The sequence below is a fragment of the Vigna umbellata genome, chromosome 1 (assembly GCF_029865625.1).
Source record: "Vigna umbellata cultivar VRB3 chromosome 1, Vumbellata_1.0, whole genome shotgun sequence".
Taxonomy (NCBI): domain Eukaryota; kingdom Viridiplantae; phylum Streptophyta; class Magnoliopsida; order Fabales; family Fabaceae; genus Vigna; species Vigna umbellata.
Genome location: NC_142165.1, coordinates 56,141,616 through 56,160,976, shown reverse-complemented (window position 1 = coordinate 56,160,976; position 19,361 = coordinate 56,141,616). Strand labels below are relative to the sequence as shown.

General features: G+C 30.4%; 1 protein-coding gene across 5 annotated transcripts; it reads left to right on the top strand.

Moving 5' to 3' along the window:
- Positions 1–12,281: 12,281 nt before the first annotated feature.
- Positions 12,282–18,417, top strand: LOC148205819 (somatic embryogenesis receptor kinase 1-like). Of its 5 annotated transcripts, none has more exons than XM_088103857.1 (11): positions 12,282–12,527; positions 13,041–13,173; positions 13,247–13,318; positions 13,556–13,699; positions 14,009–14,080; positions 14,171–14,242; positions 14,737–14,810; positions 15,818–15,952; positions 16,037–16,378; positions 16,826–17,220; positions 17,704–18,417. In XM_088103857.1, exons 1-11 carry the CDS (start codon positions 12,425–12,427, stop codon positions 18,010–18,012), a joined length of 1,851 nt encoding a protein of 616 aa, XP_087959983.1. In that variant the 5' UTR covers positions 12,282–12,424; the 3' UTR covers positions 18,013–18,417. The 5 variants fall into 5 exon arrangements, with proteins under 5 accessions (XP_087959983.1, XP_087959984.1, XP_087959986.1 ...); XM_088103860.1 differs by having other exon boundaries at positions 12,370–12,527; positions 13,041–13,151; XM_088103859.1 differs by having other exon boundaries at positions 12,370–12,527; positions 13,041–13,162.
- Positions 18,418–19,361: the final 944 nt, after the last annotated feature.

Here is a 19,361-nt window from a genome sequence, read left to right as displayed (position 1 = left end):
GTCTATTGGAAACAGCTTCTCTCTGTGTCACCCAACTGTGATGAAAAAAAATGAATCTTGTGATTTTCTGCAGCTCATGAGCTATCACACATCCCAATTCCAACCACCCATAATTCTTTACCTTTTTATTCAAATTACAGGATTTAAGGTTGTCATTCTCGACTATTCAAATTGCACAAAATAGAAAAAAAAAACTATAATAATAAGTCAAAATGATATCATTTTTAATATGAAAAATAATTATTAAAATTATGATGAAATATAGGAGTTTTATTTTATTTTATATTTTCTTTGTGGTGGGGAATGGAAGATTGATAACTATCTCTCTCCAAGACAAAGGAACATTGATAGATACACTGAAATTATAAGTTTTATTTATTTTTCTCTCTTACAAATGATTTTAGAACGAACAACACTTCCTATGCATTGATGATTATAACTTAACTTTTTATTAGTACATGACTTTCCTTACTATTCTTTTCTCACTTTATGCTGTGTGTCACTAATGGATCTATTACATAAAAAAAATATAGAAGAAAATATGAAGCAATAATAAATAACATTATCTCAAGGGACAATGGACAAACCTCAAAAAGCATATATATAAAGTACTTGTATTATATGACCTATAATGTATGAGCATAAATAAACTTCACACGTGACACTTTTGTTTTTTTCCTTTTATTTCTTTGGTAACAGGCTGTCTTCAATTTTTTGTTCAACAATGTCTACTTCTCAAAGTGTACATTAATCTCATTTTGATTTGGATTCAACTCTAAAACATCTTCAACTTCAAAAGAGTTATTGAATTAAGAGTGACTAAAGTGTTTCTTTTTAATTTAGTTCTTCTTCGGCTATACTTCACAGTATTATAATTAAAAGTACTCACACTATGATTGAAAAAAAGACAACCCTTTTGACAAGGTTACAAAATTGTTCACACGTGGATTAATTTCCATTTGAATGTGAACTTCAAAAAGAGACACATTTTATCCTAATTTTATTTACATTTTTTTGGTTTCTAAACTTTGATTTATGTCATTCTAGTTTTACTTTTTTTAAATTTTAATTACTAATAGTGTTTATAACTTTTAATCATTCAAACTTAGAGTTTTCCTACAAAAATTTCATATTAGGTATGATAAGTTGAATTATACAAACCAACAAATGACATGTATACAATATAAAATATTCAAATACAAATTGTAAAATGTAACACTTTTACTTTATTTTATTTTATTTTTATATTTTTGCTTTAGATTTATAGGAAGAAATTATATATAAATATGGGGAGTAAAGACCAAATATAAATAATTAAATTAGAACTAAATTGTCTATAAATTAGAGTAAGTATAGTAGACACTCAATTAAACAATATCTATTTAGTGGTGTGAGCATATTGAATAATCCCGCTATTGTCTCAAATTGGTTCTTTTTTTCACAAAACATAAGGCTAATCATTTGATATTTTATTTTAGAAAATGAAAAATAAGAAAAATGAGAAGAGGAATAGAGTGAAAAGGTAGTTGTTTGGAATATGACATAAATTGAAGGAGAGAAATAAATAAAAAAAATATTAGAGAAAATAAAAAATTATATGTAACTTTTTAATTCAATGAAAAAAAATATCTTTAGTTTTTACATGGTCTAGTACACCTTCTAAAAACTCTTCAAATTTTTTTAACAAAAACTTCTTATTCTTCAAATCAAGATATTCAAGAACCACGTCTTTTCAAGATTAAGAGGAGATGTGCTTATAAAAGACATTCTCACAAGTTACTCGGGTGTGTCAGATATCAGTTAATAGTGTAATAATGAACTTAAACTACTATTTAGAGAGTAATTATGTGTTTGTGGGCCCTGACCTATATGGGCATGGGTGAGCCCAGTGGCTCATTTACCACGCCATTTGTTTAATCCATATTCTGTTAAGTTACAAAGTAATATGTCATTAGCTTTGCTAGTCCAAAAGGTAGTCAAATAGAGTGACTTATGGCTGGGTAGTGGTGGTCATACAGGCCAACTTATGGCTGAGTAGAAGTAGTCAAACATTGTCTTTACAGGGCTAGCTTGTGATCGGGTAGAAGCAGCCAAACAAACCGACTTGTGATTGGGTAGAAGAAGTTAGACATTGTTCTTATAGGGTTGGCTTCTGGTCGGGTAGAAATAGTTAAACAAGTCGGCTTATAGCCGAGTAGAAGCAGTCATACATTATTCTTTCAAGGTCGGCTTGTGTCCAAGTAGATAACCATTAGCTTCGACAAGCGACACATGATACTAGTATGAGGCACGCAGTCCTTGACAACCGACACCTAGTTATTAGCAGACAACATTCAGTCTTGGTTGGCAACACATTGCCTTAGCAAGTAAAACATGACACTCTTAATAAGTAGACCAACTTGTGGCTGGGTAGAAGAAGTCAGACATTGTTATTATAAGGTTGGCTTATGATCGGGTAGAAGCAGTTAGACAAGTCAGCTTATAGCCGAATAGAAGCAGACATACATTGTTCTTTCAAGGTCGGCTTGTGCTCAGGTAGATCACCATTAGTTTCGACAAGGACACATGATACTAGTAGGAGTCATGTAGTCCTCGACAATCGACACCTAGCTATCAATAGAAGATATCCAGTCTTGGTTGTCAACACATTGTCCTTAGCAAGTAGAACATGACACTCAATGGGCAACACATAACCTTTGGCAGGTAGTACTTGGCCTTCGACATGCGGCACTTGACCCTTAGTAGGCAACACTTAACCTTTGACAGGTAACACTCGACCCTCAGCAGACAATCCTTAATATCGACAAGTAGCACTTGATCCTCGACATGCGACACATAAGATATGCTTTGCGTTAAGTTATCTTAAAAAGAGATCAATGTTGATAAGATCGAAGGATACCGACACCTGTACAATATATTTTTTATAATATTTTATATTTAATTTTTGTGAAACTAATGTTCTTACGTAAATAAGTGTATAATCGATTATATATATCACAATTGATTATTCTTATGGAAAACAAAAAGTGAAAGAATATATAAATAAAAATGACATATTTGAGAAATCATCTTCTCTGGTAAAATTTCTCACCATTTTTCTATTTAAGTGAAAAGGATAATTTAAAGGGTTGAATTTTTCACAAATTTTTCTTTTGTCGTAGGAGAGACAATGTACCCTTCCCTTTCTTAACAATTTAGTGGAAATATAAAATTATTTTTCTTCCTCTCCAAAGTGATCAAACGAGGAAAGTTAAACAATTATTTGGATTTATATTGTTTGATGACTTTAATTTTTATACATGGAAAACATCAATTATTACACTACCAATCAAATTAATCATAAATTAATGACATAATTTTTTAAAGATAAATTTTTTCAAAATAAACTTTTCATCATTGTTAATTTTAATTAACTAAAAATATATAAAAAAAATTTTGATCATATTTTAACATAGAGAAAAACTTAGGTATTATATATATATATATAGGTTTGCTAACTTTTAATTGATATATTTTAGCAATGTGTACAGTTTTAGTAGACAAAAATACCCTCCTATATTATGGGGGTATTTGAATAATTTTCATTCTCAAAACTAAAAAAAAGAAACAAATAAGAAACCCACAAACCCTTACTGACTTCTGTCATTCCTCTCAACCCTCTCTTTCATCTCTCTCACTGTAACATTTTCTCTGTTATCCCTATTGTAGCTCCAACTGAAAAAAATAAGAAACATTCGCCTAATCTTAATCCACCTTCCTCACTTATTCAATTTGTTTTTCTATCAACTCCATACTCTCTCTCACCCACACAATTCCAATTGAAGTGAAATCTTTCGGATAAATCAATGCAATTAGGAGGATTCCATGAAAGGACATCAATTCAAATCCTGGATTTTCGAATTAAGAGAGATATTGAGAGAAATCAAGAATTATCGCTATTTCTTAGATTCATGAATAAGTTTGGGCAACAATATCATAAAAAATACTTAAAAAAAACTAAAATAGTAGCAATTTGAAACGAAATATAGTTCCAGATCGATGTATTCTTTTTGTACTATCTTTTCTGTACTGTATTCCATTAAATAGGAACGAAATCTTTCATCATTTTTTGAATTCTTCTTTTTTTACCTTAGTTGTTTTTATCTTTTTCTTAGATTCGAATCCGAAAAAAGTTATAAGTTAATTAAAAGCAACTCACGCCACCATAATTTGTTGTTCTTGCTATATTCGTTCATTTGTTTTCCACTTTAATAATAAAATAATTTTGATTATTTTGTTATTAAAGTGGAAACAAATGAACAAACATAGTAAAAGTAAAAAATTGCGGTGTCGCGAGTTGTTTTGTGTGGGTAAGAGAGAGTATGGAGATGAGAGAGAAACAAATTGGATAAGGGAGGAAGGTGAATTAGGGTTAGGCAAATATTTAAGATTTTTTTTAGTTTTGGCTATAGGGATAACAGAGAAAAGGTTGGAGTGAGAGAGATGAAAGAAAAAAGATTGAGAGGAATGAGGGAGGTGAGTAAGGATTTGAGGGTTTCTTTTTTATTTTTTTTTTAGTTTTGAGAATGAAAATTATTCAAATACCCTTGACCTTAAAACTTAGAATCGATAATATATAAGGGTATTTTTGTCTACTAAAACCTGATACACATTACTAAAATGTACTAACTAAAAAAAGAACATACGCAAGTTAACAAATCCCATATATATATATATATATATATATATATATATATATATATATATATTATTTTCCTTTAATTAAGCTAATTAGAAATTATTTTTTTATGATTAAGCTAATTATTTTTCTAGAATTAGGTAATTGAGTTTCTAATTTCTTGTGTAATGATGTTGTGCATAATTAGATTCTTATTTTAGGTCATATGGTTTGTGTATTTATATATTTTTAATGAATAAGAAGATGTACATTCAAACTATTATATGTTTTTACGGATGACAAATAAATCTGTTTTGGTGGGTAGTGCAAGAACCTGTCTTTGTTTTTGATAGAGAATCAATCTATTGACTAAGTACAAGTATGAGTATATGAGGATGAGATGTGTATATACATATCTGTCTTGTTCATGTCCCTATACTTATATATATATATATATATATATATATATATATATATATATATATATATATATATATATATATATATATATATATAAAAGTATAACATAGTTTCTATTTTTTTTCTTGTTATTGTTTAGTTTGTCATGAAATTAATTCATATCTCCAAGATACTTTTCTTCTTAAGACAATCTTTATGTAATTATGTTCAAATACTGCATGTATATTAAATATTTGTTCTATTTCATATTTGAATATTTCTGCTTTTTTAAATACTTTTTTATTGTGTATTTTTTTTCACATGAGAATGTTTAACTCTCAATTTAAGTGTTCAAGAAAATAAAATTTTCATTTACAAAGTAATATAAAAAACTTATTTTCTTTATTTTCTTATTATTAATTTTTGTTTCATTAGAAGAACTTTTTGTTTAGGTAAAACAACTTTTTTTATCTCTTAAGGACTAGGTTGATATTTGAAAAGTTTTATTAGATCTCTAATGTAGTTTTTATCTTACCATATCATTAATTATTGGTTTGTTTTTCTTTATGCGATTTTCTTCAATGGTCTATCAAATTGTTTCTAAGACACATTTGATATTTTTATTTGTTGTTTATTTTTATGATGTAAAATACTATTTTGATATTTTTTATATAATTATTTTTATTTTCTAACTCGTTATGTAATTTTATCACTATAATTATATAAATAAATTTTATTAATATAATATAATAATTTAATGTAATTGTCATAACTCGTTTTTATCACTATTCAAAACATAATGAAGTTTGAAGTATCTATGTTAGAATTCAATAATTATTATTTTAATTTTTTTTGTGCAATTTTGATTAAGTAATGTATTATAATTTTTAGTGCATAAGAAATAGATTTCATAAGAATTTAAAATTAAAGTAAAGAGACATTTAAAATGTTTTTTAATTTGAATATTTGTTTACGTTTTATATTTTTAAAAGATATTTTTAAATTATATCAGCTAGGTTTCATTTACGTTTTCAAATTTAATAAACATTTTTATTCTTATAAAATTTTATTTGGTACTCTAATGTGAAATTATACCAGTATAATTGTTTTCTAAACGTTTGATATTAAAGAAACATGAATACTTTATTTTTTATATTAAATATTTGATAATATTACTTTTCATTTGCCGTTTTTTATTATTTTATAAAAATTAATTAATTGATATTGAAATAGTAAGAAAACATATATGAGTACGAGTATATACCCATTATCCGGTGTGATAGGGATGACACAAAAATTTGATACTTCTTGGGTTTGAGTATGGGGAATTGGATAATATTTTTCTTTAGGGATGAGTGTGAGATAGTGAAACTCGTCTCATCTTGTATTCTTCCCTATGTGTTCTTACATGGCATCAAGAGTCTCTCTTTGATCCAAACCTCACATCTTTGCGTTTGATGTCATATTCTTCCTCCCAATCATCATCGTGCCTTTCATCTCTACCAACAACCTACTTTTGCATCCCCACTTCCCTTTCTTCTTCAACTTGCATGTTGCCCTTCCTTTTTTAATAATTGTGAGTCACCATTGACGTTGCCCCTTTGTTCCAACATGCACCTATGCCCCATCATTGAAGCCATGAATTAAACCAACTCTAACCTTGACTCCTCACTAGTCACCATGGTTCATCCTCCAAAATCCTCCAAAGGTAAACCTAAATTTTACCCAACATTCATGGTCACTAATATACAAAATAACGTCTCTTTTATGTTGGACATAGAGAAGGACCAATATGCTATATGGGCTGAACTTTTTGAAACTCATGCTCGGGTTACCAGAGTTCTTCATCATCCCTTAACTTGGGAAGGAATGTCCAACTCCAATCAATGCTGATTGATAGCCCTTTGGCAAGTGTACCAAAATCGTCTCAAGTAATAAAGTGAATAAGTAAAAATATTGTCTTCCAAGGAAATTTGAGTCACGTTATCTAATCAGATTTGTTTATCAAGATCAATTTAGTGATAAAAGTTGATTTGATATTTGGAAAATTACATGAAAATAACGAACGTAAAATTTAAGATTGTAAATTTAAATGAAAGTTTAATTGGAATTGGATTCATAACTCACATTACAGTAACAATCTGAACCATATATATATATATATATATATATATATATATATATTCTATATTCAAGCATTCACATCAATGTATCTTGATTTAATTTCTTAAATCAACAAGTTCTAAAGATATCTATTAAATAATTAATTCCTTAAGTAATTCAACATATACTTTGCATTAAAATCTGATGTTAAGAATGACCATAAGATCATAAACTATTCCTAGCATCGTTACTTTTGGTTGCTTTTCTTACATCAAGTTCAAATATACTTCCCAGTACAAAAGAACGTTTAAATCAAATCATACTTCAGTATAACCATGAGTAAGTCAAGAAAAGCACATAAATACAGATATATATTGAACATGAGAATTACATTAATGAAGAGTCATTACAACAAATTCCAATGACTAAGAAATCTAGTCACTCCTAGTCATCTAGAACATACTCTCTTGCGTAAAATGATGTCTGGAAGCCTTGAAGTCGTCTCCTAATGTTTCTTCAGTATTTTTTTGTGTTGTGTTCTATTAGAAGATGACTCTTTCTTTCTGTCTCGACTTTAAACACCAACTTCATTTAATTCATTCGCTCAGCGCATAGTGATGGTGCATTGAGCGAGAAGTCTTCTTTTGGCTGAGCGATTGATGACACGCGCTTAGCGAAATAGGACTGACAACACTCCAAATAATGGAGATTTTCCTGTACAATTGTTTACACAACTTTCTACTTCCTATTACAACGTTTCGATGAGGAAGCACATGAATAATTACAACTTTGAGCTCATTTATAAGTATGAAAACAAATATTTTTCACACTTATCACTAATCACGAAAATGGATGACTCTTGATTCCATTATCCTTTTATGAATCTACTTTACCCTTTCTTTTGATCTCTTTGCCACTGTCATGGAGAAAATCTCCATGATTATGGATACTTGGAATTGTTTAACTGCCATTGTTTAGGACAACCAAAATTCTCATGTTGTTAATCTTAAGCAAGATTTTCCTTTCACTCACATGGATGACTTTTCGAATGTTTTTGCATACCGTTAACGAGTCAAACAAACATCTTATCTGTTGGCGAATGTTGGTGCTTCTTTCAATAGGCATCATTTGGTACTACAAGTAGTCTAGTTTTTCTGAGCTAGGAATTGCAAAAAGGGCCAAGTCCAACGGTTTAGCGCACCAACCTAGCCACAAAAGGCATACTAAGACAACATTTTCAATCTAGGAGTCCAAACCAACCCAACTTGCCAAGCTTGACAGGGCAATCTCGCGAGTCAAGGGCAATCCCACTAACCTGGCTTCATTAAAAAAAATGAATCAACGCCACTACACTTTATATTAACACAATTTGACAACCTGACTATGGGCTGATATAGCTCGACCAAGGTTTGATGCAGCTTGACCAAGGTCTGATGTAGCTTAACCAAGGTTTGATACAACTCGCCTAAGGTCTAATATAGTTCGATCAAGATTTAAGACTGCTTGAACGACAAACCTTTTTAACCCATAATTAGCCCAACAACACGTTATAGCCTGTTTCATGTAGACAACAACAAATGTCTATATGTTTCCCTATTATATTAGACTTTTGATGACAAAATAAAAAACAAGTAGTCTAGCCCACCAAACCTATATCTTACTACATTGATTAAACTTATTTTTTCTTATTTTTTTAATCTTGAGTTAGTTAATTGTATTTTATTGTGGTCTGCTTTAGGATCATGAAACTTTTAGAACTCCGTAATCCTAATTGAGGTTTTAACCCCTTTCATATTTCTTCTTAAACAACAAAACATATTTAAAATGCTCAAACGTTTCAGGAAAAAAAATATAGCTTTATCTTCATTTTCAAGTTTTGTTTTAACATTCTGAATATCATTTGAAATTGAATAAAGTGTCTTAGTTTCTCCATCATCATTCTTGAATTTGGAAGATTGGAGAAAATATAGAATCCGTTTGTAAGATAATGATAGTGCATTGTGTTTGTAGTATACATTAAAGGAAATAGTTGATCACGGGCGCAATTCATGTGTATAATTGTGAAGGCTTGTGAATATGGTGTCAGTCATAGTTGGCATTCAACAATAGAAAGGTTTCTTGAGTTCATTCAATTTCAAGTTTCTTCCTCTTTCTTCACTTCAATCATTAATTGCTTCTTCCTTTTTACTCAAAATCACTTATTTACAATTTATTGCAATATTTGATCTGATGTGAACGTTGTCATTCTTACTCGTTGTCCTCCTTACTTATATCTACATTATATTTAAATATTACTATAACTATCAAATAACTTTTTTTAAAAGTGTAATTTTTAATCATGTATATGAAAAATATGTTATTATACATGATACACTTTATGTTAATGATTTCCACGTCTAACATAACTTTTTCTTTTGTGTTTACTAAATTTGCCAATAGCTCAATTTCTGATTATATGTGAATATTTGATGGGAAATTTCACCGTTTCTCAAACTTCCGTTGCGTTCGCAAGTTGTCGTTGCCCCACATCGATTATGAAGCTGGCTGATACCGTGCACATGTCAAAAAGCGAAAATCATTTCCCTTTTTCTTTTTTGGCTATATAAGACAAGGAGGTATGGAAAATAAACAAGAAATTTTGCTATGTGGTGAAGATACATTCCAAATAAAAAGATAGACAAGATAGGTAATTAATCGTAATAATAATTTAATTTTTTATAAAATAAATGAATAAAAATCACTGGATCCATACCTAAGTAAATTTTAAGTTAAGTTGGTGCAAAATCAAATTTAGTTGAAAATAGCAAAGTCCACACACATTATGGTTAAACAAACGAACCCATTGGATTTCAAGAGTCCTATTTTTATGTCATTTGCTTCCTGCACCCCATAATTACTACATGCATCTTAATGTTAATAACGTTAATAGCTAAAAGGACTTATATACTCTCTTTTGTTGCACCACGTCATGTTGCTATTATAGCTAAAGGAGATTAATCAGCAATGACAAATAATGATATTTCAATTAAGCCCCTTGAGAAAAAGTGAGGAAAAATGTAAAAGAGGATGCACTATAAAAAGTTAAAGTTGTTGGGTTACAATTGATGAAGACAGCTAAGTCCCACCATCATTTCATTAATCAAAAACTAATATTTCCTATGATTTTTGGGATGTTAATGCTACATAACCCAATCAATCAAATAATTGAAAGAGATAAAGTAGGCTGGTAGGCCAAAATCAAAATAAAGTGAATAACTTTTGTAAAATAAATGAATTAAAAGAAAAATGATTTTATTTATTTATTGATTTTTTTTTTGTTTTTAATATAATTTTTTAATTATTTCTTCTTCTTCTTCTTATAATAATAAAATAAAAATGTTCCATAATGAATTATAATCACAAAAAGAAAATTTTAATAGTTTTATTTTAGTGATATATAGATTATAAAACTTTTATAATTAATCCTAGGATTGTTTCCAAATACTTTCATTTTATTAAAGAATTAAAATAATCGATTGTGTTAATAGTCCACCATTCTCCCACATTTCTTCTTTGTTTTGTAACCAAGTTTTCTACATTTTCGTTTTCCTTTCATATTAAAATTCTTTAATTTTTCACATTTTCTTCCCTTTCATACTAAACAACCCTTTAAAAGCAAGTAATAACAACAAATGACTTCCTTGAAAGATTCAAATCATTGTAGTTAATCTTCCCATGCATCATGTTTCACGCAATATTCGGAATGAAAGCACATAAAATGAGAAGTTCAAAGAGGAATTATGTAGGTTTAGGGTGAATACATAAAATTGTAATAAATCACAATAGGGACGGAAAATAAAATAAGCTATGCCTCCTAAAACAATTTATAGTTCTACTTGCCTCAATAAAATTCTTCGAAAATATTTAAAAAAGAAAAATAAATAGTCTTTTTTTAAATTAGTATACTTGCAAATAAAAAAATTAATATAAAACAATTTCTTAATATTAGTTAATTTTAATTAATAAGAAACTTTTTTTATTATTTATAAATGTTTATTAAAAAAAAAGGCTATTTGAGATGTAAGTTTAAAGATAACAAAAATTAAGATAATAAGGAAATAGATTTTATAGTACTTCAATCTTTATTTAAGTAGTAAAAACTATCCCTAACTTAACTATAATTGTCATCTTCTATTTATTTAGTTAAGTGTGAAAGAGTAATATTAATAATTTGACTTGTTCTTTTGGAAAAGGAGAATGAGTTGTAAATATCCATGAAATGATGAATAACCAAGGGATAACAATAACATGTAACTCCTTGAGAGCAAGGCTCTAAAGCATACCAAATTTCTAGGACTGGTGACATATTTCATCAAAGAGTTGTCAATCTTTTCAAAGGATTGATCAATAGTATGTAGCTCAAAGCGCTTAAGAGACCATGCTTCTTACTCCAAAATGCATTCTATAAGTTCCTCAATGTAGCTAGGCTAGGATGTATTTTCCTTGTTATCATAAACAGATTTTAGTAGAAGAGAAAAAAGTTCTATTTCTGAAGAGTTCTACGTTGAACATAGTCTAATAAATTGAATGGAAATTACTGATTTAAATTTAGATCCATTTTAATTATTACGCAAACCTTTGTTTTTAAATCTATCAAATCTTATCATTGCAAACTCAAATAGGTCACCAGTCACTTGTTTATCCAACCAAATTCTTGTAAATACGACGATCTTGTTGTATTACCATTAAACCAATGCACTTCTTGAAAAGGTTAGATCCGTACTGGATTGTGGACATATGTGTACGAATCCGAACATACTCTAAATTTGGGTATATCAGAGGAGGGTAGGTAAAATTTCTTCCTCTCTCTATTTTTTTTTTTTAAATTTTGTTACTGTTAATGTAGTTAGCAAACTTATATTATGGAACAATCCCGAAAAGTGATCCCCAAACAAGAAGAAATAAGGAAAATAAAACAACATAATTAGTCAAGAGATTAAACAATTATTAAGCCAAAGAAAAGCAAAAAGCTAAACTTGGAAAAATGAAAAAGCAAGACTTGGGGCTGAGTACGTGTATGAATGATAAGAAGTTAAAGTATGCAGATGGTGGTGGGGACAATCGTCGGTTAATTATTATTGTTTCTATGTTGTGATAGGTACTGCTCTAAGTTGACTGGTAATGCAATGAAGATCTTATGGTCAATGAGATCTATCTGCTTATGAACTTGAAGAGGAATATTCATATTCATGCGCATGTGCATGTGCATGTACATGATTGAAGAGGATGAGTAACAAGGAGCGAGTTCCATCTTTAATATGCTTCTATATTCTGTTTTGGACATTTTTGGTTCATCACATGGTGCTCAGGGTTTCTGGAAATGCAGAAGGTGACGTTTTGTACTTACTTGGTGCTTCAATTGATTGTTTTTGTTTGTTTTCTTGTTTCTGTTCTTTTATGAGTTGTTGACTTTTCAGCTCTGTTGGTTTGGCTCATATGTTTGAATGAGTTAAAACTAGACATGGAGTTAGTATTAGGCTTTTGTTCATTACTCGGCATAACAGAGTATGCAATATAATAACACAAACTATGAAATTAAATAGAACTCAAAATTTAGAGGATAAATTGAAACCTACTTAGAGGACAAAAAATACTGACTTTTTCCTTTTAAATTTTGCATGGTGTGTTGGTGCATAGCTCGGGCTTTTTGAAGGTTGTAAACTGAAAATGTTTCGGTGTTATGCTTGGGGAGTTATTGATGAACATGGGCTTCATTTTTTTACTTTCTGTATTTCGCACAATTTCATTGAAAGCAGCACAATACCTGTTTGATTTTTTACTCCTGTCAATTTAATATATTCAGTACATTTGTAATGGCACTCAAATATTACTTCTATGACAGGTGATGCCCTTACAGTATTCAAGAACAAAGTGATAGATCCTACTGGTGCTCTTAGTAATTGGAATCCTAATATTTTAACTCCTTGCACATGGTTTCATGTTGTTTGCAACGGTGAAAATAGCGTAATCCGTTTGTAAGATATCTGCTATTTTTACTTGTGCCTTTATGAAAGATTTTGCATAAAGTGAAAAATGTTGTTTGGCCAGGGATCTTGGAAATGCAGAACTTTCCGGTCAACTTGTTCCAGAGCTTGGCCAGCTCCCAAATTTGGCATATCTGTAAGTTATGCCTCCTTTGCTGAACAGATTTTGCATGACACTACTTTTTTTATTGACATTTCATCAGCTATTTCTTGTAATTCTTGAATGTTGGTTGAAACTAGTATTATTAGGCAAGGTTATTCTAAAAGTAAATGCTGTAACTGTCTCTCAGAAAACTACCTGTAGTGCCATTTTCTGTTATTCACTGAACTCGTTACTCTGCCAAAATCTAATTATTTTCCTTTTACATGACAGGGAACTTCATAACAATAATATAACTGGGGAGATCCCAAATGTGCTTGGAAATTTGACAAACTTGCTGAGTTTGGATCTTTACTCGAACAACATTACTGGCCAAATTCCAGAAGAATTAGGCAATCTTAAAAAACTACAATCCCTGTATGACCTGTTTTCCTTTTCTCATATCTTAATCAGCAAAACTTATTCAATTGAATTTCATTTTTGTTTCTTCTTTTTTAGCATTCATAAAATGGTGGCACATTATGCATCCACAATACCATTTCAGTTCCACATATCTTGTATTATGCTTTGAGCTATTGCCCCAAGAGAAGTATCATCCTACTTAATCACATGAAATACATGCTTGTATAACATTATGGCACACGCCCACTGCACTTGCTACTTAATCATTGTTTTTGTTCAATAGTTTATTATCTGCTAACCAAATGGCTCTACTCCCTGAACTAGGCGCCTCAACAAAAACAGCTTGTCAGGAAAGATTCCTATGGGTTTGACCAATATTAGTACACTGATGGTTCTGTGAGTTTAACTATATGTCTGGATACATTGCTATGTTAGTGTTGTGTTATTTTGTCTAAAACCTGACACCATGATCATTGTTGAATCTAGTGACTTATCGTACAACAACTTAACAGGGACTGTCCCAGCCAATGGTTCATTTTCACGTTTTACTCCCATCAGGTTGGTACAAATAAGAATTTTGTTCTGATGAGCTCATTGGGAGAACCAAGCACCAACACTTGCCAATAGCCATATGTTATAAAATCAGAAAAACATAAAAGGTTGTAAAACTAGAGAGAAAAAACAAAAAACAGAAAAGAGAGTTTTTCTTGTGATGATATAGTATGGAAGAAGGTAGACAGAGAGTCTTCTACAATATTTTGAGTGTAATAGCTTATATGTTACAAAAGGTTCTCTCTAATTAATAAGAGAAATGTAAATCTGCATAAAATTAAATATTACCACTCATTCTTACCTAACCACTAATTATACAATCAGCTTTCCCACAAAACAATATTTATAAGTAATATCAACCTGTGAGATAAGTTAACAAACAGGAAAAAATAAGATGTTAGAGTATCTAGGAAAGTATCATTTTCTTCGTCATAATACTGTTCGAGTGGCATTATAAATCTTACATCACAATTTATTAACCCGTCAGTCCGTTTTTACAGTTTTAGCAATAATACTTACTTGGTGCAAGCCATTCCAATTTCACCACCCGCCACACAGAAACAAAATCCTTCAGGTTTGTTATTATTTACTTTATTGTTGGTAATGAATTTAAATTTTCAAAGAATATAGCTCTTAAAGTACTAGGCTTTAGATTATTGTCTTACAAGTAAAAAGTTAAAAGCAAATAAACTTTGCTTTAAAATTGTAATACTGGAGCAGCAATCAAACTCTACACGACTTGGCCAACTAGAATTTGGTCCATGTAATTTAAACCACTAATATAATCAAAAACTCATAAAAGGTGTCATCCAACTGCAAATTAATTCTGTCTGAAAGGTTCAGTTTTGGCGGCATTTACATTTGTTTCTTTTACAAGCTGGATTCACTCCGTTATATATTCCATATACTAGCAACATTTCCTTCGCCCTTAGAAATGGAGGTATTGATAATAATGGATGGGTTGCACGGTTTTTTTCCAAATGCTTGTTATGCAATTTTGCATGATTTCCGTGACTGAACTTTTTTATACAAATTTTAAATTTACAGAAAAGGACAGGTTGATTGCTATGAACAATGATCTTTGGCGATGTGGATACCTAAATAAGAACATCTTCTGCATGCTTAAATGTATAGTTTCTTAAGGTGAATGTGTGACCTAATTCTGAGTCAACAAGGGAGAAGACTACAGTTTTTAGGGACGTATATCCTAGAAAAAAGAAAAGAGGGGGAAGGGGAATAGTTTCTTTGACTTGGTGATGCATGTTGTTAGCATTCTGTTGGGAGAAAAGGGAAATACTTAGTGATAGAGGAGGGTGGAATGAGAGGAGAGGATGAGAGAGGAGTTTCCAATTTTGTACTTAGTTCCTTTTGTTTGAAGAACACCACTATATTTTTCAGTCATTTGGGATTCTACTTATGCTTTTCTGTCTGGTATCTTAACATTATGTGACCCTTTGTCAAATACAAGGGAGTAAATAATAATGTAAAGCTTTTTTTTTTTTTTTTTTCTATTCCATTAATGCAAAGCAAAGTTTTGGAATTGAAATAAAGTTTTCCGTTTAATTCTGTTAATCCTTGTAGGTAATAGTTTCAGATCTATTGGAGTCATTGCTGGAGGAGTTGCTGTAGGCGCTGCACTGTTGTTTGCAGCTCCAGTAATTGCATTTGTTTACTGCAAAAGAAGGAAGCCACCAGATTATTTCTTTGACGTTGCAGGTTGGTGGATTAGCACGAAAAGATGGTATACACACTGATTTATTTATGATAATCACATCTAATTTTTGTGTCTTCCACCGGCAGCTGAGGAGGACCCTGAAGTTAACTTTGGTCAACTTAAAAGGTTTTCACTGCATGAACTGCTAGTTGCAACAGATGGTTTTAATAACAAAAACATTATTGGTAAAGGTGGATTTGGCAAGGTTTATAAAGGACGCTTAACAAGTGGTGATCTAGTTGCAGTAAAAAGACTTAACCAAGAACGTATCCGGAGTGAGGAGAAACAATTTCAAACAGAAGTGGAAATGATCAGCTTGGCTGTGCATCGAAATTTGCTTCGCCTGATTGGTTTTTGTATGACAACTACTGAAAGATTGCTTGTGTATCCTTTCATGGTTAATGGAAGTGTAGATTCATGTTTACGAGGTACCTCTATTAGGCTACTCTGTCGAGGAAGATTAATGTGATATGCTGCTTTTATTGCTAATTTACCTCAACTTGTTTCTCTAGTAAAACACCTTTCATCTTACATGTCCTTTTCGGGTAGTTATGCAAGCCTTAATTTGTTTCTGTTACTTTTTGTAAAATAAAAATTGTGTATGTCAGACATGTGTTATATCTAGCAGGAGCACATTCACACAACAGTTTAGATGAGTTTTTTAAATTTGATCCTTTGTCAGTACCTTTTTTTCTTTTCACAAAATTATCCAATTTTGTTTGACCACATCATTTGATGCGGTTGAAAGAGAATACAAATAAACTCTGCAGCTAAATAGTGCAAAAGCAATTGAAATTTCTTGTAGTTAAATTTCAGTAGGCTTTTTTTTTTCCTTCAAATAGTAATGTTTTATGTATGTTGATTTTATTTTGTAGATCGACCAGAATCACAACCACCACTTCAATGGCCAGTTCGGAAGCGTATTGCTCTGGGAGCAGCTAAGGGGCTTGCATATCTGCATGATCATTGTGACCCGAAGATTATTCATCGTGATATCAAAGCTGCTAATATATTATTGGATGAGGACTTTGAAGCGGTTGTTGGAGATTTTGGTTTAGCAAAGCTTATGGATTACAGAAATACTCATGTTACTACTGCTGTACGTGGGACACTTGGCCATATACCACCAGAGTATCTTTCAACTGGAAAGTCTTCAGAGAAGACTGATGTTTTTGGATATGGCGTGATGCTTCTTGAGATAATAACTGGACAGAGGGCTTTCAATTTAGCCCGACTTGCCATTAGTGATGAGGTTATGTTGCTCGAATGGGTAGGTATTATTATGTTCACTTAAGACATGCTATTAGTACTAGATCAATTAGCAGCCACATGTATTTTTCTAAGTGTTGAAGATTTCACATCCATCAGATAAGACAGATATATAATATAGAAGTGCAAACTTACAAACCGATTTCGTAAGATTTAGTTAACCTTAAAAGTCATATTGTTGAAGGAAATATTTTGGCACTAAACAGTTAATTCCTAGTTGTTGTTTTAATTGTTGCCATACATTTCTACTTGAAGTTTAGAAACCTCTTTTGTTCCCTATTCTATTTTTGTGTTTTCATATAACTAACTACCCTTTGGAAATACCATACAAAATTGAGTTGGTTGTTATTTCTGTCCTAGATTCTAGAATCTCATCTTTCTGGTTATTGTGTAGTTTATTGTTGTTGCATGAAGTATGTGCTGATGTTAGCACCAATGACCAATGGATTCTATTGGCAAATACATGACATTATTTTAATCCCAGGTGAAAGCACTTCTGAAGGAGCAGAAGTTAGAGACACTGGTGGATGAAGATTTACAGGGAGATTATGATGGGGGGGAACTAGAGAAGTTAATTCAAATAGCTTTGCTGTGCACACAAAGTTCCCCTTTGGATAGACCAAAGATGTCTGAGGTGGTGAGAATGCTAGAAGGGCAAGGTTTGGAAGAAAAGTGGGACCAATGGGGGAAGAAAGAGGATATGATCCAAAAAAATTACAACCCCTTCAATCTCTACGTTGGTTACGACTCAATTTCAAATATTCCACCAGATGAACTGTCTGGTCCTAGATGATCTTTGAAGAAACAAATAGTTACTCAAAGCTCCAAAATGCTGGCTTAGTGCACCGTATATAATTATTGTGCAATGCAGTGGTGAATTGTAGTTCGTGTCTAAATATTCCTTAGCTTTGATCATTGTTACTTCACTGCATGTTCACTGAGCGTTCCTCCTACATTTTGAAAAGGTTCTTCACCTGACATTAGTCATTGTGGGTTGTAGAATATAGTCATGCTTGTTGTTTACTCCGAGCAAGTTAGTGCAAATAGTTTGTTTGTAAGTATTGTGGAGGGAGAATAATCACTATAGAAGAAGGAAGACAAAGAGTCTACTACAATATTCTAAGTACAGTAGCTTAAATGTTATAAAAGGTTTCTTTCTAATAATATGAGATGTAAACTTACATAAAGTTAAATGCTACCACTAATTCTCATCTAATCACTAATCATACACCTAACTTTCCCCCAAAACAATATTTATAATTTATCATACAGCTAACATTCGTAGATAACATCCTATTACCCTTACTACAAATAGAGTTACCAGATAAAATCCTTCAAAAATCACTCCTACTTAATGGTGCCAACATTTCCTATAAATATAATTCCTAGGTAATTAATTTTTTCTACCGTACTATCCACTTACATACAAATATACATTTGTAGTTAATATTTGTACATAAAATTGATTTTCCCTATACATTTTAATCGTACGTAATTAAATCAACATTAGCAGTCTCTTTTAGTTACATTATTGTTACTTATATTTTTTAAAATCATTAATTATTATTTAATATTTAAAATTTAATTACTAAATATTATTTAAAAATTTAAAGTTGACTAATATTTTTTTTTAAATTTAATTTTAGAATTCTATCCATTCAAATAAATAATTTTAAATAAAATTTTGCATTACATTATTTAAACAAGAAATTCAAATTTAAGATACTTCAATTACTCTATACAAATATGTTATTAAAAAATAAAAAAAATAATTATAAGTAATTCAAATATACCTATTTCAAATTTTTAGAATTATTGAATTAGGGAGAGTGTCTTCTAATTTAAAATTAAAATTCATCAAAAAATATATTTTTACTCTCCACTCTTGGGCCATATAGGTTGCATTGAAAGGATAATTTCACCTCATCAACCTAAAAAGTAGAAGTCAAAATAATAATAATAATAATAATAATAATAATTATAATGCTAATTAATAATAATAATAATAATAATAATAATAATAATTATAATAATAATAATAATTATAATAATAATAATACAGTAAGAGACTGAAAGTCAAAGTAAATTAGCTTATAAGTGTATAAGCAATAGCTTACATTGACTCCATGTATGACAACAGAT

Excerpts from the sequence above, each read along its gene's own strand:
- LOC148205819 (XM_088103857.1), top strand. The coding sequence starts at position 12,425 with ATGAGTAACAAGGAGCGAGTTCCATCTTTAATATGCTTCTATATTCTG. Across the intron at positions 13,319-13,555 it reads CTCCCAAATTTGGCATATCT|GGAACTTCATAACAATAATA; the intron begins GTAAGTTATGCC and ends TTTACATGACAG. Across the intron at positions 17,221-17,703 it reads AGGTTATGTTGCTCGAATGG|GTGAAAGCACTTCTGAAGGA; the intron begins GTAGGTATTATT and ends TTTTAATCCCAG.